This window comes from Pezoporus wallicus, unplaced genomic scaffold, assembly GCF_028554395.1.
Source record: "Pezoporus wallicus isolate ANWC-B61680 ecotype Strahan unplaced genomic scaffold, APGP_CSIRO_Pwel_v1 contig_6401, whole genome shotgun sequence".
Lineage (NCBI taxonomy): Eukaryota > Metazoa > Chordata > Aves > Psittaciformes > Psittacidae > Pezoporus > Pezoporus wallicus.
In genome coordinates, this window is record NW_026638608.1 from 291,320 (window position 1) to 312,469 (window position 21,150).

At 44.2% G+C, this 21,150-nt stretch overlaps 1 protein-coding gene and 2 long non-coding RNA genes across 6 annotated transcripts in view; 1 reads left to right on the forward strand and 2 right to left on the reverse strand.

Moving 5' to 3' along the window:
• Positions 1 to 8,289, forward strand: part of HIC2 (HIC ZBTB transcriptional repressor 2) — a 33,667-nt gene extending 25,378 nt beyond the window's left edge. The window contains exon 3 of the mRNA XM_057411366.1: positions 5,631 to 8,289. Within this exon, the coding sequence (XP_057267349.1) occupies positions 5,667 to 7,379 (1,713 nt within the window). The 5' untranslated portion in view covers positions 5,631 to 5,666 and the 3' untranslated portion in view covers positions 7,380 to 8,289. The remainder of the gene's footprint in view (positions 1 to 5,630) is intronic.
• The window catches only part of LOC130600250 (uncharacterized), a 217,446-nt gene that overhangs the window by 112,418 nt on the left and 83,878 nt on the right, over positions 1 to 21,150 (reverse strand). The window lies entirely within an intron of this gene.
• LOC130600251 (uncharacterized) lies at positions 19,671 to 20,969 on the reverse strand. The gene is made up of 2 exons (XR_008972414.1): positions 20,900 to 20,969; positions 19,671 to 19,835 (listed from the first exon to the last, which is right to left on the reverse strand). It is a non-coding gene; the product is annotated as an uncharacterized LOC130600251 (long non-coding RNA).

The following is a 21,150-nucleotide window of genomic DNA, read 5'->3' on the forward strand; positions in this document are numbered from 1 at the left end:
AAAAGATCCTCCATTCTCCTTCTTTCCATGTCCAAACCTGCCACATCAGCTGCACATCCTGCTCTGTCCTGCATGTCACTTCCTCTCCCTTCCCCAGCTCTGCAGACCTCTCCCCGAGTAACTTGACACGTTGGTCTTACCTATTTTGAAGTGAGTTATTCCGGTGAGAAGAACAAGGGTGCTGCATCCTGTTTGCTGCTTGAGCCCACACCACAGAGCTTTTGCTGCTCCACTGCCAATGATGAAAATGCATGCTCTTGCCTCTGTTTCCGAGTTCTGCTGTCTGCCTGCTCACAGGGGATGGGGATAGGGAACCGTTTGGGCTAACACAGTCCCTGCATTCCTCCCCATGCCTCTGCTGCTCTGGAATGTGAATACCTTTAAAAGGCATGGGCTAATGACTGGACTACTGCAGCTCCTGGGGGGAAGCCCACTTCACTGATACGTTGCAGAGTCCTGGAAATAGGTTCTGTTGGGATGTGGGGAGAGAAAGATCAGATGAGCCAGAGAGCAACAGGAAAGCTCTCTTCCCAGTGGGGTCCTCAAGTGCAGCGAAGAAGTTAGCTCATCTGAAACTGAAGAGTGCAGAAGTCACCTGTTTCAAGTTTCACCCAGGTCCCATAGCAATTGGACACAGCATTTTTAATGTCGGAAGTAAACCGGTGGGAAAGAGCAATGCAGGAAACAATTGATTTAATTTTGTCTTGTTCTTCCCCACACTCACTGCTGCAGTGTCTGCTCAGCACAGCACAACTGCTTGGGAAGGTGGAGAAATAAGTAAGCAGGCCACTATCTTGCCCTAGGTATATTATAACATGCACAGTAGGCTAATGCTTTAACAGCATCTAATGTGATACATCACATCTAATCTGTTTGTTGGTTTTTATCTGCAGTACTGTTAGTTCACTGTTCAGGTGCTCGGTGTCTAATCTTCTCATCCATCCACAAATCCTCTACGTGAAATGAGTGATTCCTTAGATCTGTTTTTGATTGATTCTTTGCTTCACTGGTGTTGCTTCTTAAAAGGTAAACAATATTCATATGCTGCAATCTATAACTCAGAGATGAAATCAAGTGGCATCTCCTGCCAGAGGTTGCTAAGATAACATATTTAGCATTCACTCAGCAATTCCTTTTAGGAAAAGATTTAGTGATATTAAAGAAAATCAGATCTGCAGTGAATATGTACATTTTTACTATTTAAAAGGGTGAAGGGACTCCTGTCTCCTGTACTTTGGCAATGTAATATTCTGTGATGTCCAGAGTCTTTGTGGAAATTGAGAGAAAATGAAGTTTTTCCTGCTTTGTAGTGAGAGCAGCTCAGTTCCTGGAGCTGTCTGTGTGTTCTGCACAATCTTCATGCCCACAGGATCCCAGTGTGCCCCAGGCTGGGCACAGTGGCTGTCAGTTACCCACCTCCTTGGGCAATAAGCTTATGAAGATGCTGTCAGCTCTTAGCTTGCAAAGCTTTGTCTGATGTGTGGCATCTGCTTGCAGCATTACTGTATTCTGTGATTTGTGCCCTGTATTTTTCATGTCTTTGCATGTGCTGTGTGTCTCAGTGTCATGGATATGGTTGAGGTAGTGGGAGCCTCAGTCTTGCCTCATTCCCTACTTGCAGAAGAATATTTGAGCAGGTTCATTGCTCTGAAATCTGTCTTGAATGCCTAGGAAGCAGTCTGAATCTGAAAACCAGGCCATCTCTAATGCTATTTGTCCAAAGCCTTCTGTGATCCTGTTTTAAATGCCAAGGAGTAAAATTCTGCACACCAAATTCAATGATAAAAAAGACTTGGCCCCAGCGAGACATCTGTGTACTCTTGGGCTTTGGTTTTTTTACTGGAAATGCATCTGAGCCTTTCCTAAGGCAGGGCTCCCCTGAAGCAGGAATATGGTTTTTCCTGTCTTTTTGAAGAGAACAGAAAAGGAAGGGTTCTTACAAATGACACTGAGATACAACAAATACAAACCACTGTGATTTTTCAGGGCTTTGGGGAGCTTTTGTTGTCATTACTGGTGGTGGTGATGTTATCCAAATGCTGAGGGTTTGTTAAGGGCCAGCTGCAAACTGATAGATAGCAAGGCCTTTGCAAGGCTGTATCTGCCATTTGTTTGAGAAGATCTGCTAACTTTTATACTGGACTTAACCTTGTAGTTGTGTCTGGTCCCATGCTTCCAGCTAGAAGTGAGATTTTAGGAATGCCTTAGATTAAGGAATAATGCCTGTTTCTCTTTTGCTGACAAGTTTTCCAACACCCCTCTTCCTCCACCTCTGAAATGCATTAAAGAAGGGTTTGTAACTGGTCAGCTCTGGAAAATACTTGGAATGAATTTAGTTTTGTCCAGGACTGCACAAGACACATAAGCCAGGTTGATGCTGTAAAGCTTCTGTCGGTCAGTCAGAGGTGTGTTCTCTGACCATGCTGCTGCCCTGGGCAAAGCCCTCAGTGGGCAGTTCTGGCAGAATTTTAAACATGGGGCTCGAAACTTGGCTGAAGGTTTTGCTGCCTTTCCCCATCCCATTTATTTTGTTGGGATTGCTAAATCCATGATAGACTTCAGCTGGCAAATGCAAATTTGACAGGCAGTGTTACAGTGCTTAAACCTGACCACTGCTTTTAAAATCTACTAAAGGTAATAACTGACCTCACACTTACATGCTACTGAACATGAATACTTCTGTACAATTTGACGTGTGAGATAAATAGAGGCAATTTAAACAACTTGTACCATGCTAATTTTTATGCGGCAGAACGTACTGAGGTTTAATAATATTATTTTCCTCATGAAGGTCACTAAAAAGCAGACTTAAAATTCTACCCCTGTTTCCAGGGCTTTCCCTACAGGCTTATTACCTGTTCTCAATATCATTTAAGGCAGAAAGAAAGAAAAAAGAAACGAAAATGTAACCATATTTTCTATTAGTAGCTGCAGCAAGTCTTTACTATTTGCAAAGACTTAGACAAGTACATACACAGAGGTTTCTAGACCTCTGCTTCAAGTACCACATGAATGGGAAATAAGCTCGCTTTTACTTCAGTAACACGCTTTTCTTTTTTTATTAGTCTGTTTAGGAAAAAATATTGGCTGTGCTGTTTCCTTTCCTTTACCATATTTGTACTTTATGGAGCACATAAAAATCATATCCAGGGATTTTGTGTGTTATATGCATGGAAAAGCCACCATTATGTTTGTAGTGAAAATAGCGTAGGAGTAGGCTGTCTCGTGCTATTCTCGAGCAGGATGCAGTTGTGTATATATAGATGCTGTGTTATGTTACAGGCCATGTTTTTGTCCTTCCTTATCAATATATCTTGGTGACCCAGAAGTAAGTGCTTTTACTGGCCTGGCTAGATAAAAGTGGGTATTTGGTGCCTCTGTGCTGTTGCTCCTTCCTCTTAATCAGCAATTCTGGAAGCAAGCCACTAGAACCAGACACACTGCCTGCGTGCTGCAACTCTGATGTAACTCATTACAGCAAAACTTGTTTTTAAAGTGCTCGGCACTGTTCGCTGGTGGTAATCCCTGACTCTTATCATGTTTTTGGGATGCTGCAGGATGAGCTTCTATGACAGAAACACTACAAATGAGGAAGAAATAGCTGGCAGCACCATGGCAAGCCTGCAGTTCCTCCTGTTGGCTGCTACCCTTTCTAAAGCCAGCCATCTCTGGGAACAACATTAATGTGTACAAAGGCACAGTGGTGAATCCACTGTCTTCTTGGGTTGCCATCCATTGCTGAAACAATATAGAACACAATAGCAGAGCAGCCATTTCAGCTGCGGGTCAAGGCAGTGAGCCACTGAGATCTGTGTGGATGCTGAATTAGGTGCTGGCGCACTGAACAGCGGCTACCAAATTCTACCAAATGTATAACCAAGTACCAGGCTGACCAGATAACAAAGTGAACGAATTTGTCCTGTGGAGGAAGGGAGGCACATGCTTGGCAGATCTGATATGCTGGAAGAAGTATAAATACCAGGCTAGCCAGGCAGCAACGCTGGAGGAAAAACTATATTCCTTTACCTTTCAGTAGTTTTTTTCAGAAAGCAAAATCTTTTTGTTGTGCAGAAATGGACGATGTAAATTTACCACCTTTCTGCCAAATTAAATCTTCCTATTTATCACCAGTTAGTAAGAATCAGCTCTGAGATTATTTTTAATACTGATAGTATCGCTCCTTATTTCTCCTGTGTACATACTTGACGCAGAGGGAAGTCTAATGCTTCATCATTTGGAATGTGATGGGACAGAATGGGATAATGGGACTCACAAGCAGTAAAGACATTAACTGATTATGATTTTAAGAGAAAATTTAAGCTCTTCATTTCTATGCACTTATGGCCTGCTCCTCCTTCAGTAAGAGAAATCTGTTTCAATAACATGATAAACTAGGGAAAGAAGGAGGTGGAAGGCTAAATGTCGCTGTTGTATCTTTGGTATTTAATTCCTGTATTTGAACTCCAGAGACTGTTTGAAATCACTCTTCACAGATAAATGCCCATTACAAGTAGTAGGTGGCTCTTTCAAACAAAACCAAACCAAAAATAAAATTTTATGTTGGATTCCTGAATGCAGCCCCAGATTTAAATTCTGGTTTTTATGTGCTGTAGTATCTACCACACATGCAATTGCAATTAGTTCTGATATGCCTCAAACTAGGTATTTCCTACAGTCCATGCTACTGAGAGAATCAATATAAGTATTCAAAATACATTGTGAATACTATTTGTGAAATATATGAACTACACAGAGGTAGCCACAATCTTCCCCTCTTCCCAGCACTTCAGGGTAGAGAGACTGTGACTTGTGTTAGTTACTCGACTCTTACCAGTTTGAACAAAATTCCTTCAAACCTAAAGGCAGGCCAGAATTAACTTAAGAAATCACTTTCAGATTGTTGAAGACATTTGGTGGCATTTAGCTAGCTCAGCATCCTGAACTGCAGCCAGTTCAGGGTTGATTCTAGCCCTTCATGTCAATGGATTTGGGATATGGATATTGCCGGGGGGTGGTTTTTAAGACAGCCTTTCATACTCTTAAGGAGATTCCCCATTCACACCTCGGTGTGATTAATTCCATCTTCAATGGATTTAGTTGCAACATGTCATTTTCTCCACTCCGGAGCAGCTGGGTGTTGTAGGATTTCAACATGTAAGAGCCAAGAATCAAACTACATGTTAAAGCAGGGGAGCTGCAGCTTATGCGAATTATTTTACATGCTCAGATATGCAAATGGAAGTGAAGTAGATGCTGCTTTTTTCTTCCTTTTTTTTTCTTGCTTTTCATCCTCCTTTCAGATTTGTGTCAAGAGAGAGAAACAGCTTTCTCCCGTATCTAACTATTGTGTTCCTGCTGGCATCTTTTGAATAGTAATTCCAGCCAATGACGGCTGCTTTTGTAAAGAGATATTTACAAATCTGATTTTTGAAAGACTTGAATCAAAGCTTAATGTGAGAAATAATTCTCCCTATACTCCAAGCAGGATCACAGCTTGCAGGGCTGAACATACCCAGATCTCCTTAGTCAGTGTCAAGCCTAACATTAACTGCGTTAAGCCAGTCTATTAAATGTAGACTTGTTAGAGTGGAAACAGCAGGTTCACACCCTCTCATCCTCCTCTTTTGCAGGTGGTAAGGTGAAGGTGAAAGGAAGAGAAGGTGGAGATGGAACTGCCAAATCATGCCAAACAACTGCTACTGCAGCTGAACCAGCAACGAGCCAAAGGTTTCCTCTGTGACGTGATCATTGTGGTAGAAAATGCCCTGTTTCGTGCCCATAAGAACATCCTGGCAGCCAGCAGCATGTATTTCAAATCCCTTGTCCTGCATGACAACCTGATTAACTTAGACACAGACATGGTGAACCCCACCGTGTTCCGGCAGGTCTTGGACTTTATTTATACTGGTAAGCTCTTAACGACTGACCAGCCCGGTGAACAGAACTTTAATGCTCTCCTCACCGCAGCAAGCTACCTCCAACTGCACGACCTGGCAGCTCTCTGCAGAAAGAAGCTGAAGCGGAACAGCAAGTCCTTTGCTGGCAAGGCCAGTGGCCTTGGTGTCGGGAGATCTGCCAGGAGTCAGAGACTTTCCACTGCTTCGGTCATCCAAGCTCGCTATTCAGGGTCAAATGAGGGGTTGAAGGGCTCGCACTCAAAAGAGCTGTCAAAGGGAAAGCTCTCCGATGATGAGGTCTTCATCAGTAGCTCCAACCAAGAGAACTGTCACTCCTTAAGCAGGGGAGCCAGTAAGAACGGTGGTGGGAGCGGCAGTGCAAACGGGAGCACTGGGGACCAGGAGCTAGGCCTCGATCTGTCCAAAAAAAGCCCGTCACTCCCTGTTGCAGCCTCCCATGATGACACGCAGCACAGCGAAAGCCAGCATGGCTCTCCCCAATCTGCCTCAGCCCCTGCAGCCAACAGTGCCTCATCGTTTGACGAGTCTGGAGTCGGAGCCCCTCACAGCATGGCAGACAGCAGCGACCCCATGGAGATGGATCTGAGCGAAGAGTGCCACCACTCACTGACGGAGAGCAGCCAGCGCAAGGGCCTCCGACACTCGTCCCGCAAGAAGGAGTGGATCAAGAAAGACAATGCCTTCGACCGAAAGGAGGGGAGCAAAGACAGGGACGAGGGTGAAGGGCTGCCCAACGGTATCCTGCTGGGGCCCTTGTCCAAGTCTGTGGAGAGGAGTCTGGCCGGGGCCTACGGCGCAGACCTACCCTACCCGTGTAAGGAGGAGGTGGAAAATGGCAAGGAGAACAGTGACGACAGCGGCCAGAGCGAGAGTGAGAGCGGTGGGCATACTAGTGCCAACTACGTCTACCGGCAGGAGGGGTTTGAGCCAGTGGCCTACGGTGACAACCTGTATGTCTGTATCCCCTGTGGCAAAGGCTTCCCGAGCTCTGAGCAACTCAACGCCCATGTGGAGACGCACACCGAGGAAGACCTTTACATCAAGGAGGAAGGCACATACGGCGGCAAGGATGAAGCCGAGGATTTGTCCAACCCCAACCAGTCCTACGCCGCGGAATCCCGACCCTTCAAGTGTTCAGTGTGTGAGAAGAGCTACAAGGATCCAGCCACGCTGCGGCAGCACGAGAAGACTCACTGGCTGACACGGCCCTTCCCTTGCAACATCTGCGGCAAGATGTTCACGCAGCGGGGCACCATGACACGGCACATGCGCAGCCACTTAGGGCTCAAGCCCTTTGCTTGCGAGGAATGCGGGATGCGCTTTACCCGGCAGTACCGACTGACAGAGCATATGCGTGTCCACTCAGGAGAAAAACCTTACGAATGTCAACTGTGTGGTGGGAAATTCACCCAGCAGCGCAATCTGATCAGCCACCTGCGAATGCATACCTCTCCCACATAAGCCAAAGACTCCAGAATGAGCTTCAAGCCCATCCGCAGTGATTTACCTTTCTGTAGACTTGCTGCTTAAAAAAAAACAAACAAAAAGAAAAAAAAAACAAAAAAGGGGGCAAGTCCCCACACTCTGTTCAGTCATGGGAGGCCTAAACAAATGTAGCTTTAACATTTTAAAAAAAAAAGTTCCTTTTTTCCCTTTTTTTAAAAAAAAAGAAAGGTCCACAGCCAAGCTGATGCATTTAGTCCAACTCTCCCTCCAAATCCTGGTGATCTGGTAAGAAATGCCACTTCTTTTTGCACACATTGACTTCATTGTCATACTGATTATCTGGAGCAGGTAGGAGGGGGACCATGGGGAACCTTCTGCTGGCTCCCCACTCCCTGCCTCTTTCCTTCCTGTTACTGTCACCCTACTTGCCTCCTCTCTTAAACCCAAACTCATTAGGGGCATTTCTTGCCATCAAAAGAACAATAAAATACATCTTTCCAGTGGCCTCAATAGCTGTGAAACAACACAGCCTTGCATTCACAAGTGCAGAAGCTGTGTCTGTGGACCATCTCACAGAGCTGGCAGCCCCTTCAGACACTGTGGGAAAGCCATAGCAGTGGTGGAACCCACCACCCTTCCCCTGGCCTGGCGATGGCGGGGAGTGCACCAGCTTGAGCGATGCCTCCCTCACCATGCCCTCCTCTTTTGGTTTTGATCTTTATCCTTGGCACACGTAACCACATGCCACCTCCTTCCCACAAAACACGCAAACCTCTTCTGCCTTACCCATGACTGAACAGGGCCTGGATGCCCTGGGAATTTCTTTCAGTGAGCAGGGGGTCGTCTTTACTTTTCTAGTAGTTTCGTATGGATATTCTTTGCTTAGAGGTACTTGTTTTATTAAAGGAAAAACCATTGTAACGTTTATGTGAATGTTTGAACTGGAAGGTCTGAGGTTAATTCTGGGGGGTGGGTGGGGAGGGGGTTTGATGTAGGCTGGACTTGCTACAAGTTCCTTAGGTACTTTTTTATTATTTTTTATTTTATTTTGTGTGTGTGTGTATGTTTTTAGCTTTCCTCCCTCACTAAAGAGCGAGTCTGTGTGGACAGGCTTGTTACCTTTGCTACCTCTTGACTTCATGAGAACAATAAGATGGTTAGTGAAAGATTAGGCTTTTTTTTTCTTTTATTGTAAGTAATTAAATGTATAAAAGTAGAAGCTAAATTAAAGTTAAGGGATTTTTACCACCCTGTCCTTCCATCAAAAGTCAGCTAGAGAAATGTTAAAGCAAAGCTTGGCCAAAGACAAAGCAAAAAACATAGTTTGAGCCAGAGGTTGTGCTGGCTGCTTGGACTGGCTCATTCGCAGTCTCTTGGCTGGTTGTAGTCACTTTTAGATAAAAGAAGAAAACTTCTCTGAGCTTTTTGGGCCCTTTCCAGCTTTGTTTATTGAATCTGGATCCCATGGGGAGGGGAAAATGTCCCCCTCATCTTCCACTCCCCCAGCACATCTGGGTCAGTCTGTAAACACCTGGCAGGACAGAGGGTGAGGGCATAGCAGCCTATAATTTACTAGAATCCAGAGTGCAATAAGGTGGGGGAGAGGAGGAAAAAGCAAACCAAAGTGTTTCATATCCTCCCTTTTAGACAATTTAACACACGCACACAAAAAAAAAAAAAGAAAAAAAAAGGATAAAAAAAAAGAAAAATGAAAAGAAAAAGAAACAAAATGTTCTTACAACATCTGCATAAGACATCACAGCCAACAGCTGCTATTGGTTTAGGAGAGAAGACAGAGAACTTAGCCCACCAATTCTTGGCCCCCTTGACTTTGTTGGCGTGACCTTGTGGAAAGCTATGGCTTATTTCAAGCCTCCCGTGACTGTGGTGGTAAAAATTCACAGCCAGTAGAATCACCCCTTCTGAATTGAGTCAGGTTTACACTTGTGTTTTCTCAGTTGTTCTGTTTGGGTTTTTCCCCCACTCAAACCAGTTCAGTCTCTGCGGAAGGTTCTCCAGACCTCACGCTTTGTCTGTTTCAGAAAAGAAACAAAACCAATTTTTTTAAAGTTTTGACCAAAAAAAAGAAAAAAAAAAGAAAAAAGCGATCATGTTTGACTAAAACAAAGGAATATAAGCTTCATTTTCTATTGGGTTTTTTTTTTGTTTGTTTTTTTATTTGTTTGTTAAGGTAGACTAGTCCGTAAGAAGTTTTTGGGTCAATTGAATGAACTGAGGAAACTGGAACCCAGGCTCCAAGCAATAGAGATCCCAAAGGCCGAGCCTTGGCCTGGTGTTATGTTACAGGGAACACGCTGGCCCCTCTCCTGCCATGCTCCAGGGTGCTGCTCCCAGTGCCATTTTCTGCCTGCTCCGGACCCTGCGAGAGGGGAGCATGGATTTGTGTTTTTTCCTGACTGTGCTGAGATGCGCTGTTTTCTTCGGGGGGGGGTTAGGTGTGATTTTAGTGTCTTTAGCACTTCCACATTTTGAATATATATTGAATTCTTTTTTCCCTGATTCCTTGCCAAACCCCCCTGAGGACATCCCCAAAACAGCCCTTGGGGAGGACAGGGAGGGCCCTGCCATCTACCTTTTTCTCAGATTAAGTCTCAGCAGGGCTGAGGGACAGCAGTGCAACATTAGTTCCTAGGCACTTTCACCCTGCCTTTATCTTCCCTTCAACCACCCTAAAGCTGAGCTGAATCCCACCCTGGCTCAGGCTGCAGCTCCCTTATGGGTTTGGGATGCTGGTCCCCCCCGTTCCCTTGTGGCCCTGCAGTTTGCCCAGCAGTGATGGGGCAGCAGGAGGGTGTCTGCAGAAGCCAGCCCTGGGACAGCAGCTCAAGCTATGACCCACTGAGCCAAGCCATGGAGCAGCCCAAGACATGAGGAAGCGGTGAGCTCCTCAGCAGGCAAATAACCTGCTCCCCCTCTCTTAACTCCATTTCTACAAGCATGTGTGTGGGTGATGTAGCCTCTCCCCTCCCAGGCCCCCTCGTCATTTGTTTCTTAAGCCTTTGAGAACCATGTTGAAGTTTCAGGACCCAATGCTATTTTTTAAAACCATTTTTCAGAGCATCTTTCTTTTTTAACTTGATCCCCTCCCCAGCACTTAAACCATACGACATAAAGTCTGTGTACAGCAAGAGTATTGTACAAAAGGAGATTTTTGTTCTTTTGTTTTCAAGTAGCTGTGTAAAGTTGTGTTCCATAGATTGAGTATAAACAACATTTTCCAAATTGTGACAGTAATAATGAATAATGAATAATACTCAAAGCTTCAGGGACTGTTTCAGGCCTTCTTGGGGCCTAAACACTCAACTGCATTTATACGACATAGTATTGTATCAAACATTTTTCTGTATTTTAATGAGAAAGCAAAACACTAGTTTCATATTTAAGATTTTAAGAGTTTTAGGGTGGGGGGGGAGGGAGCTGCATTTTTTTGGTTTGTTTTTTTTTATTTTTAATTTTTTTTTTTAATACACAAAGAGCCTCAAGAGGAATAAAACAATTTAAAAACAAACAAAAAAACAAAAATTAAAAAAAAAAGAAGAGGCCAGGCAGCTTAAGTATATGCTTTAGTCACTTACTTAGTTCCAGAATGTTTTCGGAATAACAGGAAAAAAGATAAAATAGCAAAAGTTGTATAAAAGAATAAAGAAGCTCATACCCAAATTCACAAAACTATTTTTTAAACCAAAGCACATTTGAATGAGTATGGAACCTCACTTGGCTCAGAAAAGTACTAATATATTTATCTCATTGTTTACATAAACTTTTACAGTTTCAGACCTCAACAGATCTAGGGGCCAGTCAAAATTAATCTTTGCTTTTTCCATTGGTTTGTCTGTGAAGGCTACGCAGCGCTCCCCAGCTTGGGAGGGAGACCTGTGTCCCAGCCTGCATTCCAGCGCTGCTCAGGAGGGCAGGGAGAGGGAGAGCAATGACAAATATGGCACGTAGATACTATTTTCTTTGTCTTCAACCTGTAAGAGATGTTGCTGGGAATGAGACCCAGGCACTATTGTGGTGGCATTCCAGCCTACCTCTTCCTCAGAGGAGTCTGAGGGTTATCAAGAGGGCAAAGAGAGACGCAAGATGCTCTAGAGATAGAGAAGGACGTTGTCAGAAGATGGTGGGAGCTGCTGTACCCAGCACATCTCCTTACTGTTAGCCATGGGGAGCTGGGCTGAGCTGCTTTCCAATCCTTTACTGAAAAACCCCCAAAACCAAATTCCTGGCAAAAAAAGCCCCAAAAGCCCAGCTCCGTGCATGTGGGGGAATTAGCAGGAGCCACAAAGTTCACAGAAGACACCAAAGAGCTATTGACATGCAGCTTCTGTGAAGCTTTGTGGCTGCTGATATGGAAGAGTACGCACAACTCGGAAGGGCCCCTCTGGGCAGGGCTGTGGCAGAGGTGGCTGCTCTTCCTGCGCTGACTTGGGTAGCTTTAATGGTCTGGTGTGAGGGCAAGAGCACAGCCCCTACCTGCCTCCTCCTGTTCAGAGCTGTGCTGGGGCCTGAGCTGTACTGTTGGGACCATCTGAGCCACCTCTTAATTTAACAGCTGGATTGATTCACTCCAGACTTCACAGTCATGCCCAAAGAGCCCAGCCAAAACTCCTAAAGCATTCTAGGTGGGAACCTAAGCTTGATTTGCATGTTAGGACAGTTTAAAGATGACCAGTGAAGGTGGTTTGCTAAAATACTGCTGAAGCCAAAAAAAAAGGATTAAAAATAAGGCTCCCCATCCTTAGTCTTGACCCGTTGTAGCTTTTACCTTCTACACCAAAGCCACCTCAAAGATTTGAGGGGGGGCTGATGGAAAATGAAATATTAATTTTGCCTGGTCTTAATATCTAACAAAGATGGTGCAAACACTATTTGACAGTGTTGTTTTTGTATCAATATGTATGTGCAGTAATGAATGTATTTATTTCTCAGATTCTGTATGCACAGTTTTGCAATGTAATTCAGAAAGTTGCAAACACAAAGATGTGTCCGCAGGGTCTTCTCTACAGGATTTCAAAAAAAAAAAAAAAAAAAAAAAATATATTAAAAAAAAAAAAAAAAAAAAAAAGGATCTCAGAGACTCTCAGCATAGCCATAAACCATAACCTGTGAAGACAATACAAAGACTGGACTTTTGTAGCTTTGCATAGAAGAGGAATTTATGTTTTGCTGTATTTAAATGTTTCAATTTACAGTGTCACTCTCTTAAGATTCCTGTTTTGGTTTTTTGTTTTTATTTCCTCTCTCTCGTGTGTGTGGAAAGCATTGTTTAACAAGCAGTGCAGGTTCAAAGTCTGGGTTAGCAGTATTTTACCGTGTCGCTTCAGTTCTGAAAAGCAGGAGTGTGGGTCTTGACCAGGGAAACATCCAGTGCACTCAGTGACACAAAAGCAATTCTGAGGTGAGAGCTGGCAAAACCCAGAGAAGGTAAAAGTCATCACGGGAACAGCTGTGTGCTTCTGATTGCAGCTTGTGACTGAGCCCAGCCTCTTGTCCTGCCTGACAGGACATAGCTCCTTTACTCTCCCTCATCCCTCACTCACTGTTTACTGTGGTAGCAATAAGGATCTCAGAACTGGGGAGCTGATGCCTAAGATACCTAGAGGAAGTTTTGTGCCAAACCCAGCAGCCTCTGTGCCATCTTCTGATGAGCCTTGCAACTATACTGAAGCATCAGACTCCCCGTAGTGTGACGTGCTTAGAGTCCCAGGGTCAAGCTGTACTTCACAAAGCCTCTTACTCCAGCAGTATTGGTGGAGTCAGCAGTTATGGACCTCCTACAGCCTTAAAAATTAGCATAAAGAAGGGATGTTTGTTGATTTATGGATATTTGCCAAATTCAGAAACCTTTCCAATCAGCTGTGCTGGAGTTAAGGGAAAAGCAAAGAGAAAACAAAGAGACAAAACCTTCCTACGTTTTAAAATGGGTTTCAGAAGCTCTACATAGCAAATATCTTGCTCTCCCCAGACAGCATAAATGCTCATCATTGAGATGGCATGTTTGAATGAACATTTGTTTTAAGCAAGAGTTTAAAATCTAAAGGAACTCTGAGCTGTAATTCTGGAATAATTCAATAGACTTCTAGCTTTTTTTCCTTAGTTTTTGTTAAACTTAATCATTTGCTCCACATCAGCAGTCTCTCCATTTCTTGTAAAACCCCTTTTTTCCATAAGCTTTCCCTTGCAGTCCAGAACTGACCATGTTCTTGAAAATCTGGTGGTTACTTTCAGCGGCTGAAAGTAGCTTGTTGCAATGTTTTAAGTCTCATGGTACTTTATTGTCCTGATTTTAGTGCAGGGGACAAGCAGGCAAACAGTAGCTGATTCTCAGTCTCTTTCCATTCCTCATACTTTGCATTTTTCAGAGTAGGAAATCTCACTTTTGATGATTTCCTATTAAACTTGCTAAATCTGCTGCTTTCCTTGTAAAAGGAGATCTGGAATCCCTTGTGAGGCAGTTCCAGCTCTGCTGAAAGGCTGTAAGCTGGACCTCCTGGTCAGGAAGGATTCTTTCTTTCAGCCCTAGTTAATCCCTGTGTCACAACAGAATTACTATTTATTTTGCTTCCCTTGTTTTAACTGGACTCAGAGACACTGAAATACAAGTTTAGAGCTAGAAATGCATCTTTTGATCAGTTGTCTCCTATCAGTATCCTCTTCTTTCCTTCCTTCCCCACTTTTACTAAGTATTTTGAAGCTCAGTGTTGAACACATGGGGATCAATGGATCAGTGGTTTTGAACAGAGCAGCCCTGTGCAATGCATCATGATACATCATGCTACATGTGTTGGCAGTTGGGGGACGCAATTCCTAGCGTTTGTTTTCCCTGAGGATGGGATGGTTTTAAACATTCTCTTTCACAAGTTATCAGTCGAAGCACCTAACACGACTGTTCTCTAACTTTCACAGGAGTTTGGCTGGCTGGGGATAACTTTTCTATGAGGAGAGGATCTTGTTCTGGCTGGATGGATATTTTTTCCCCATTTTATTTGAATACTTCAACTGAAAAAGGGATGTTGCATCTCTCTTTGTTTTATTTTAATTTTAAGCCTTAACTATCAGTCAGTCGAGGAGCCCTGGATGTTTCCTGGGGAGGGGAAAGGAGGGAAGGGCAAGGGAAAGGCCGACATTCCTGCTGCAATGTTCTGTTCATTTCCTTCAAGAGCTTGAATTCAGGTCAGAGCCACACATAGTTTGTGGCTTCAACTCAAGTGTCATATAAAAAATACAGAAATTATAATATGATCTCAGCATTCAGAAATTTGCAGTCTTAATGTACAGTGATGAGAAACTGTTATTTTATGATCTTTTCATTAAAAGCTTGATTGAAAAATTACATCTTTTGCTCTAGAGTTCACCTTGTTCCTACAGCTAATTCTCTCCATGTCTTCTCATTTATTCTTGCTCAGGGATTTGAACCAGCTACTTCACAATGCAGACAGCCCCCATGCACACAGAGCCAAGAGAGCCACACACAACTTCTCATTTTAAGCCCGTATACAATCTGCTCATAAGCCAAATTCTGATGCTCATTAGAATATATAGAAAGGATGAACTGCATGGGCCTGGTGCACAGTAAATGTGCAGGCAATGAATAATGGAGAAATGGTAATTTCACCTTTCTTGTTGTGACCCTGTGCAAGTTGAGGCTGGTTTTGAACAGTTACCTCTGCCTTGTCCACAGTTTGAAAGCAGTGTTTGGCAGAGACAGTAGATGGACCTGCCAATGCATAAATACCTTCAGTCTACTTGGACTGTAAGTCTGACTCCCTGAGCACACCTCTGAGGAGCAGAAAAGCAGCTGAGGCAGGGAAGTTTCCTAGAAGGAATTATGGTTCTCCATCCTCCTGTGGTACAGGTAAAAAGGGGAAATGCTTCCAGGGAAGGTGGCTGTAAGTAACAACAAAAGCACCCACTGCAGATCTCAGCCTCTCAAATGTTAAGATCCAGACATTTTTCTTTAGGCAGGTTAAGTGTGTCCCTAGTAAAATTAATGAACGTTTCCTTGGCCTGGGTTCTAAGTGGTGTTTTCTGGTTCCCAAGCCATCTTTCTGGATCTAAGGATCCTTCAATAAAATACCTATTTAATGGAGACAAATTAAGTAAGCATCTTCACCATAACATAAGAGCCAAGCCTAGTATTCTGCAACACTTCCCTTTGTCACACTACTCATCACCAGAGTTTTGCTGTTTTCTCCCAGAGCCTGTTGGAATGCCTTAATATACATCAAAATAACCCTGGTGTTGAATTCATGTATTTCGTTTTGATCCTTCTTCCTTTCTTTATAAACACAATGCTGACTATATTTTAAAGTGACTGACTGAAGGAGCTTCAAGTTTAGTCAGTTTTCTGACAGGTTGCACAGTCAGCAGCACTGGTAAGAAAATCATTTTTATTTGTCCTTGGAGATGTGTTTTACCCAGCAAGGTTAAAGAGAAGGACAAAAATGAACAGAAAAACAGATGAAGAGCTACAGAAAACCAGAGGCTGTTTTTCAACAGCTCAGATGTGGTAATGAGCCTGTTCTCTTCCCCCAGCTACCAGGGACTTGTCTTTACCTTTTTCTTTCCTTTATTGCTAATTTCTTCTGGAAGTTTTTGCTTCCTGGCACCCATTTCTCTGTGGCATGAGTGGTTTCCAGCATAGTTAATAGATTGCATATTCTATTTTGCTTTCTTTGCCGTGGTCAGCTCCTTTTCACCTCAAAAGATCCTGTGACAACTATACAAAACTCTTCGTATAATAATTCACAACCGAAATGCAGCTGCCTCTGCAGTGGAACACTGAAATATGTACAACTGAAACACAGAGCACAGGATGTAAAGGATACCAGGTATGTCTGGAATGCCTGGGAATTTGTACTTTCTTCCCTCTGCTTTCATTGCCCCATTTATTGGTAGGACTTCTTTTCTCCCAAACCCACACTTGCTTTCTCTCTACTATTCTTCTCCCTCTTGAAAAGCAAACACAGTTCGGGTCAAACCCTTGAATGACAGGTTTGGTTTTGCTTTTCTTCAGGGAATATAATTTCATCAAAATTGGGGCTTTTCTATTAGAACAAAACTTCTCATTTTCTAAATGAAATTTTATTTCAGCCACTGTTGAGGTCCCATTTGCTGAACAGATACAGATGCAGAATGTTTGTTTGTTTCATGAGAACTCTGATGTCTGTTCCCTCATTAAGAAGTTACAAGGGAAGGACAGGTTTTTTAAGTTCAGTAAAAGCCAAAAGACCAGCACCTCACTTTGCAAATTACTTCTAAAATATGCCTTCATCCTGTTCTATATTGAAAATAAACTCTGAAGGACTGGAGGTTTTATCTGCAAGTAATGCAGAAGCTGTTATCAACTATCAGTTTTGTGTATCTATCTGAGTTTTGTTTGTCTGGATGCACTACAAAGTTGCCCAGGTTTAAACACACTGATTTTGTGTGCACTTGTGCAAAGCCTGCTGTGTACCAAGTTTAGTGTGCCCTGGCTTAAACTGTAAATAGCTAAAGCTGGTGCCTTTACCTCAGCAGAACTCACTGTTCTTTGTCTTCTTTTCTTGTGCAGTGGCAGCCTCCCATAAGCTGTACCTTGAGAATCCAACCTTTTCTCAGTGTTCATCTCATTAAGACTCTGTTCTTCCAGCATCCAAAGCCAACACCCATCCTGCTCCTCACCTTGAGGTACCTGGATTACAAAACCTGGCATACAGGGCCAGAAACACTTCAAAGTTTGCTATTTGGACCAAAATTTTCTTCCTTCTACAACTCCTCTGGGCACTGCTTTTGCCTCAGTTCTGCAGTTCCCTCCTATCCTAGAGGTCACCACACCGCATCTTCCTTCTTTCCTTCCATGGGCTCTGTAGCAGCAGTCAGTTTGGTTTGGGTTTTTGTTGTTTTTTTTTTATCTCTGCAGTTGTACTGTCTTAGTGATGAACACTATTGGAAACTGCTGCAGAGCAAGCTCTGAGTCCATATGTTTCAGCTCATAGGTTGAGCCAGCTGTAGAAAAGCACGATCTCCCTGCAATTACAGTGCATCTATACTCCAATACTACAGAGTGAAAAACATTCATCATACTGTCTTCTTCTGTTCCAGGTGCTAAGAAGAGAGGCCAATGTAGCTGGTATGTATCAGTCTAGGAGGTGATTGATGGCCCTGCCTACTTGCTTTGCCTTCTGCCTTCTCACCATTTTGCTCCTTACCTTAGTTCCTTGCTCAGTTAGAGAGCGCTGGGAGAGGAAAGATGTTGTGGGGCTCTCCCAGCAGGACAGTCATCTTTTTGATAACTGAGCTCTGAAGCAAAGACCTAATCCTTCTTCTCTGTTCTTGTCCATCCTCTGCTTCTTGTACACAATAATTAATGGTTTTAAAACCAGACAGAATCCTGCTGACTCTGGATTCAGACTCAGTCTGTTCAGTTACTATTGGTTAGAGATTTTTAACTTGATAAAAATCAAGAACACTTCCAGAAGCCTGACTTGAAACAAGCAGCACTAGTAAAGACATGACATAGCCTTTCCTTGATTCTAGAGGACAGTGGTGGCAGAGCAGATGCTAGCTCTAAGGTTTTCTGGTCAGCCTCCCTGCATATCATGCATGCACATTGTCTGGTTGTTTGGTGTGCACCTACTGAGGGTTCAGATACAGGAACCTGGCCAGACTACATAACCACATCCCCTGGCTGTGGCCGCACAGGGAGCACTTTATGAGCACAAGGCAGGAACTGAGCTCCACACCTGGGCAGATGCTGCTTCTCTGTAGCCCTACAGATCTGCGTGCCTTTACACTAATGGGCCTGGCCATTCAGGGACTGGCCAGACAGATCTGGCCGCAGGACAGAGGAGAGGGCAGCATCACCAGATGGCCCTTATCAGCCTCCCAGCCATGTGTAAAACGTGCAGAACTAAGCTCTAGGTTTATAGCCTTGTCACCAGAGGCTCTTGCTACCCCCATTGCCTGGCAGCAGCCTCCTGCCAACTCCAGCTGGTCCCCTTGCCACAATAGCAGCCAAAGGCCAGCCAGGGAAGATTGCACAACCAGGCCTTGATCTGTATTTTCCACTGCTCAGCCAGCAAACCCCTCCTTTTTTCCAGCACAGCTGTTTTCCATCTCTGCTCAGGAAACATGCCCTGCTTTTGATTCCTGGGTCTTGCTTTATGAAGCAATCATGGGCAGGCTGTCTGGGTGGAACGGGTCACAAAGTGGCTGTGGGATAACTCCGGATTCTGAACGCCAACACAGAACAAAAGCGAGCTTTGCCAAGGCTCAGGTGAGCCTGGGGTCAGCACACAGACACGCTACTGACGCAAGCATGAACGCAGGGTTTTCTTTCTCTGGGCCGTGATGGCTGAACCCCACCTCCCTTTTCCTCTCCTGTCCACTTGCCACAGCCCTTTCCTGGTTAGATCCACGTCTCAGTAACAACAGTGGGTGCAAGGGTGATGGTGTCACACTTTTGCTACATCTCACACAAAACTCCCAGACCAAGGTGGCTGTGCTTTCCTAGGCCACCAGCCATGCATGGCTAGGGTAGTAAGCCGCAAGTTTGACCCCTTCTAGGCATTCTGGTTGACAGTATCACAACACACAACTGCAGCTTGGTAACTTGTAGCCTTAACATTAAAGACACAGCCCACGGCGCAAGCAGAGCATGGGGGTGAGACGGCAGACAGTGGGTGGAAGCCCATGATGAAGCACAGACCCGGATGTACTCCACTCAGGAATACCAGCAGCCAGAAGTACACTGGCATTGCACTTCTTGGCCTTTTCCCCAAAACACTGGAAATTAGCCAGCTCCCTGGTCATGCCAACCTAGAAATTAGCGACCTTCCTCAAGGGTTAAGGCATTAATGTTAACACCATCTATATTAACAGAAAATAATATGTGTGCAAAAAGGTCTGAGTTACAGCTGTTGCAGGAGTCATACCTTGGCTCTTCTGAGTCATTTACATGTGAAGTGTGGTCCTTTACAGCAAAGTGTCTTTTAGGCTAGAATGGGTAGAAGGGGCAGTTATGACAACAGCCTTGGAGCTCACACAGATGCACCTTGGAGCAGGCTCCAAGGTTACCAAGGGCAGAACAAGTGGTGGACAAGACTGATCCCAGAGGGGCAAAGCTAAAGACTTGCTGGGCACCATCATCAAACTGCCTGGCTGTGCTTCTAAGTAGAGGCAACAGACAGAAAAAGAGAAGCAGATTTAGGCCTCCTTTCCCTTTGCAAATTTACACATGATCAGTTCCCAGCCACTCTAACTGGTTTAAGAGTGTCCACACAAAGGACTTGCTGCCATAAGAGGAAGTATTAAAAAATCATTTAATTGAATCATTGCTGTCATCACAAAAGCCACAGTCTGCAACAGCAGCAGCTGACATGTGGGCAGCAACTAGGGAATCTTCCTCTATAGCTACTTCTTTGCTTTTAGTGGGAGCCTTTGTTTCAGAGCAGGGGGTGCAGGTGGGAACTGGAGGAGGTAAAGGAACACAAGCAGCTCAGGTGTCTCTGGCAGTGAGTGCATCACAGTCCTGCCAAACAGACAGATGAAGCCTGCTCTTCCAGTCTCGGGGCTCTTGTGAGCAGAGCGTGCCACTCACACCAGGTTGTGCAATAGCAGCTTAAGATGTGTACAAACACTGGCAGGAGGGAGAAATGTCAGTCCTTGGTGTACACTCTGACCTATCCTGGCTTCAAGCCACTGGTGGTAGTGGTAAGGTGTATAGATGTCAGGGCTTGTCACACACTCACAGTGCACTCTGCCTTCCCAACAAGGTCTGTCAGGCTACTCCTGTGCATTGCTTTAGATGTGTACACACAACACAGACTATGAGCACTCTGTCCTGCCTCTTTCCTTTGAAGACAGCAAAGGTGAGAGGGATCTCCATTATTTGACAGAGCATTTAGCTTAATGTTCTGAACTCCTCACCAGATGGGTATCTTCCAAGCCTCCTGACCACTGTGAATACTTTCTACAGAGGCATATTAACTTCCCTTGATTTGGTTGGAATGCCTGCCTGCTCTCATCACCCTTTTGCCATACAGTAGTGCTCTGCAGGCTGTCATACTACAGAAGACCTCTGACCACAAAGTTCAGACCAGTTCCTGGTCCATAGAAAAACTGTAATACAAGTAAAACAACAATTTTCAGATGGAAAGGTAGCCCAGTAGTGGCTCATGCATAGTCTGTGGGGCACATCCTCCCAGCAGCATGGCCCCTTCACACCCTAGGAACCAGTGAAGCAACATTCTTGAGCAACAAAGGGAAGCATGACACAGTGGCACATAAAAATTAACTTGTTAAACTTCTACTGCCATGTTCTTTCTGCTGGGCTCGGATTTAACCTTATCTCCAATGTCAGTACCTTGCCATTACCTTCATCTCCATTTTGTTTATTCATTTTTACAGTTTCATTTTCTCTTGAACAAGCTTAAAGAAGTTTAGGGAAAAGAAACACTTGATTTGGTTTGATGCCAAAGACAATTTCCGCCCCCCCTTTTCAGTTTTTTCAATGTAAACAAGAGATGACATACCTTTGAAAAAGCAGCTTTCCTGGGAATGCTGGTGTCCTGAAAACATGTACCCTGGAAATGCCAGTGCTTGAGAGAAGATCAGTCTGTTTTTTTCTGCACTTGGGGAACTAGAAGATGGGCTTAATTCCATGCTCAGTCTTCCCTAGAAATGACAATATATGAAAACATCAGCACAGAAACATAAGAGCAAATTAAAAGATGAGGCTCCTTTCCCTTTAACAAGATCTCTTAAACAGCCTTCCTTGACATCT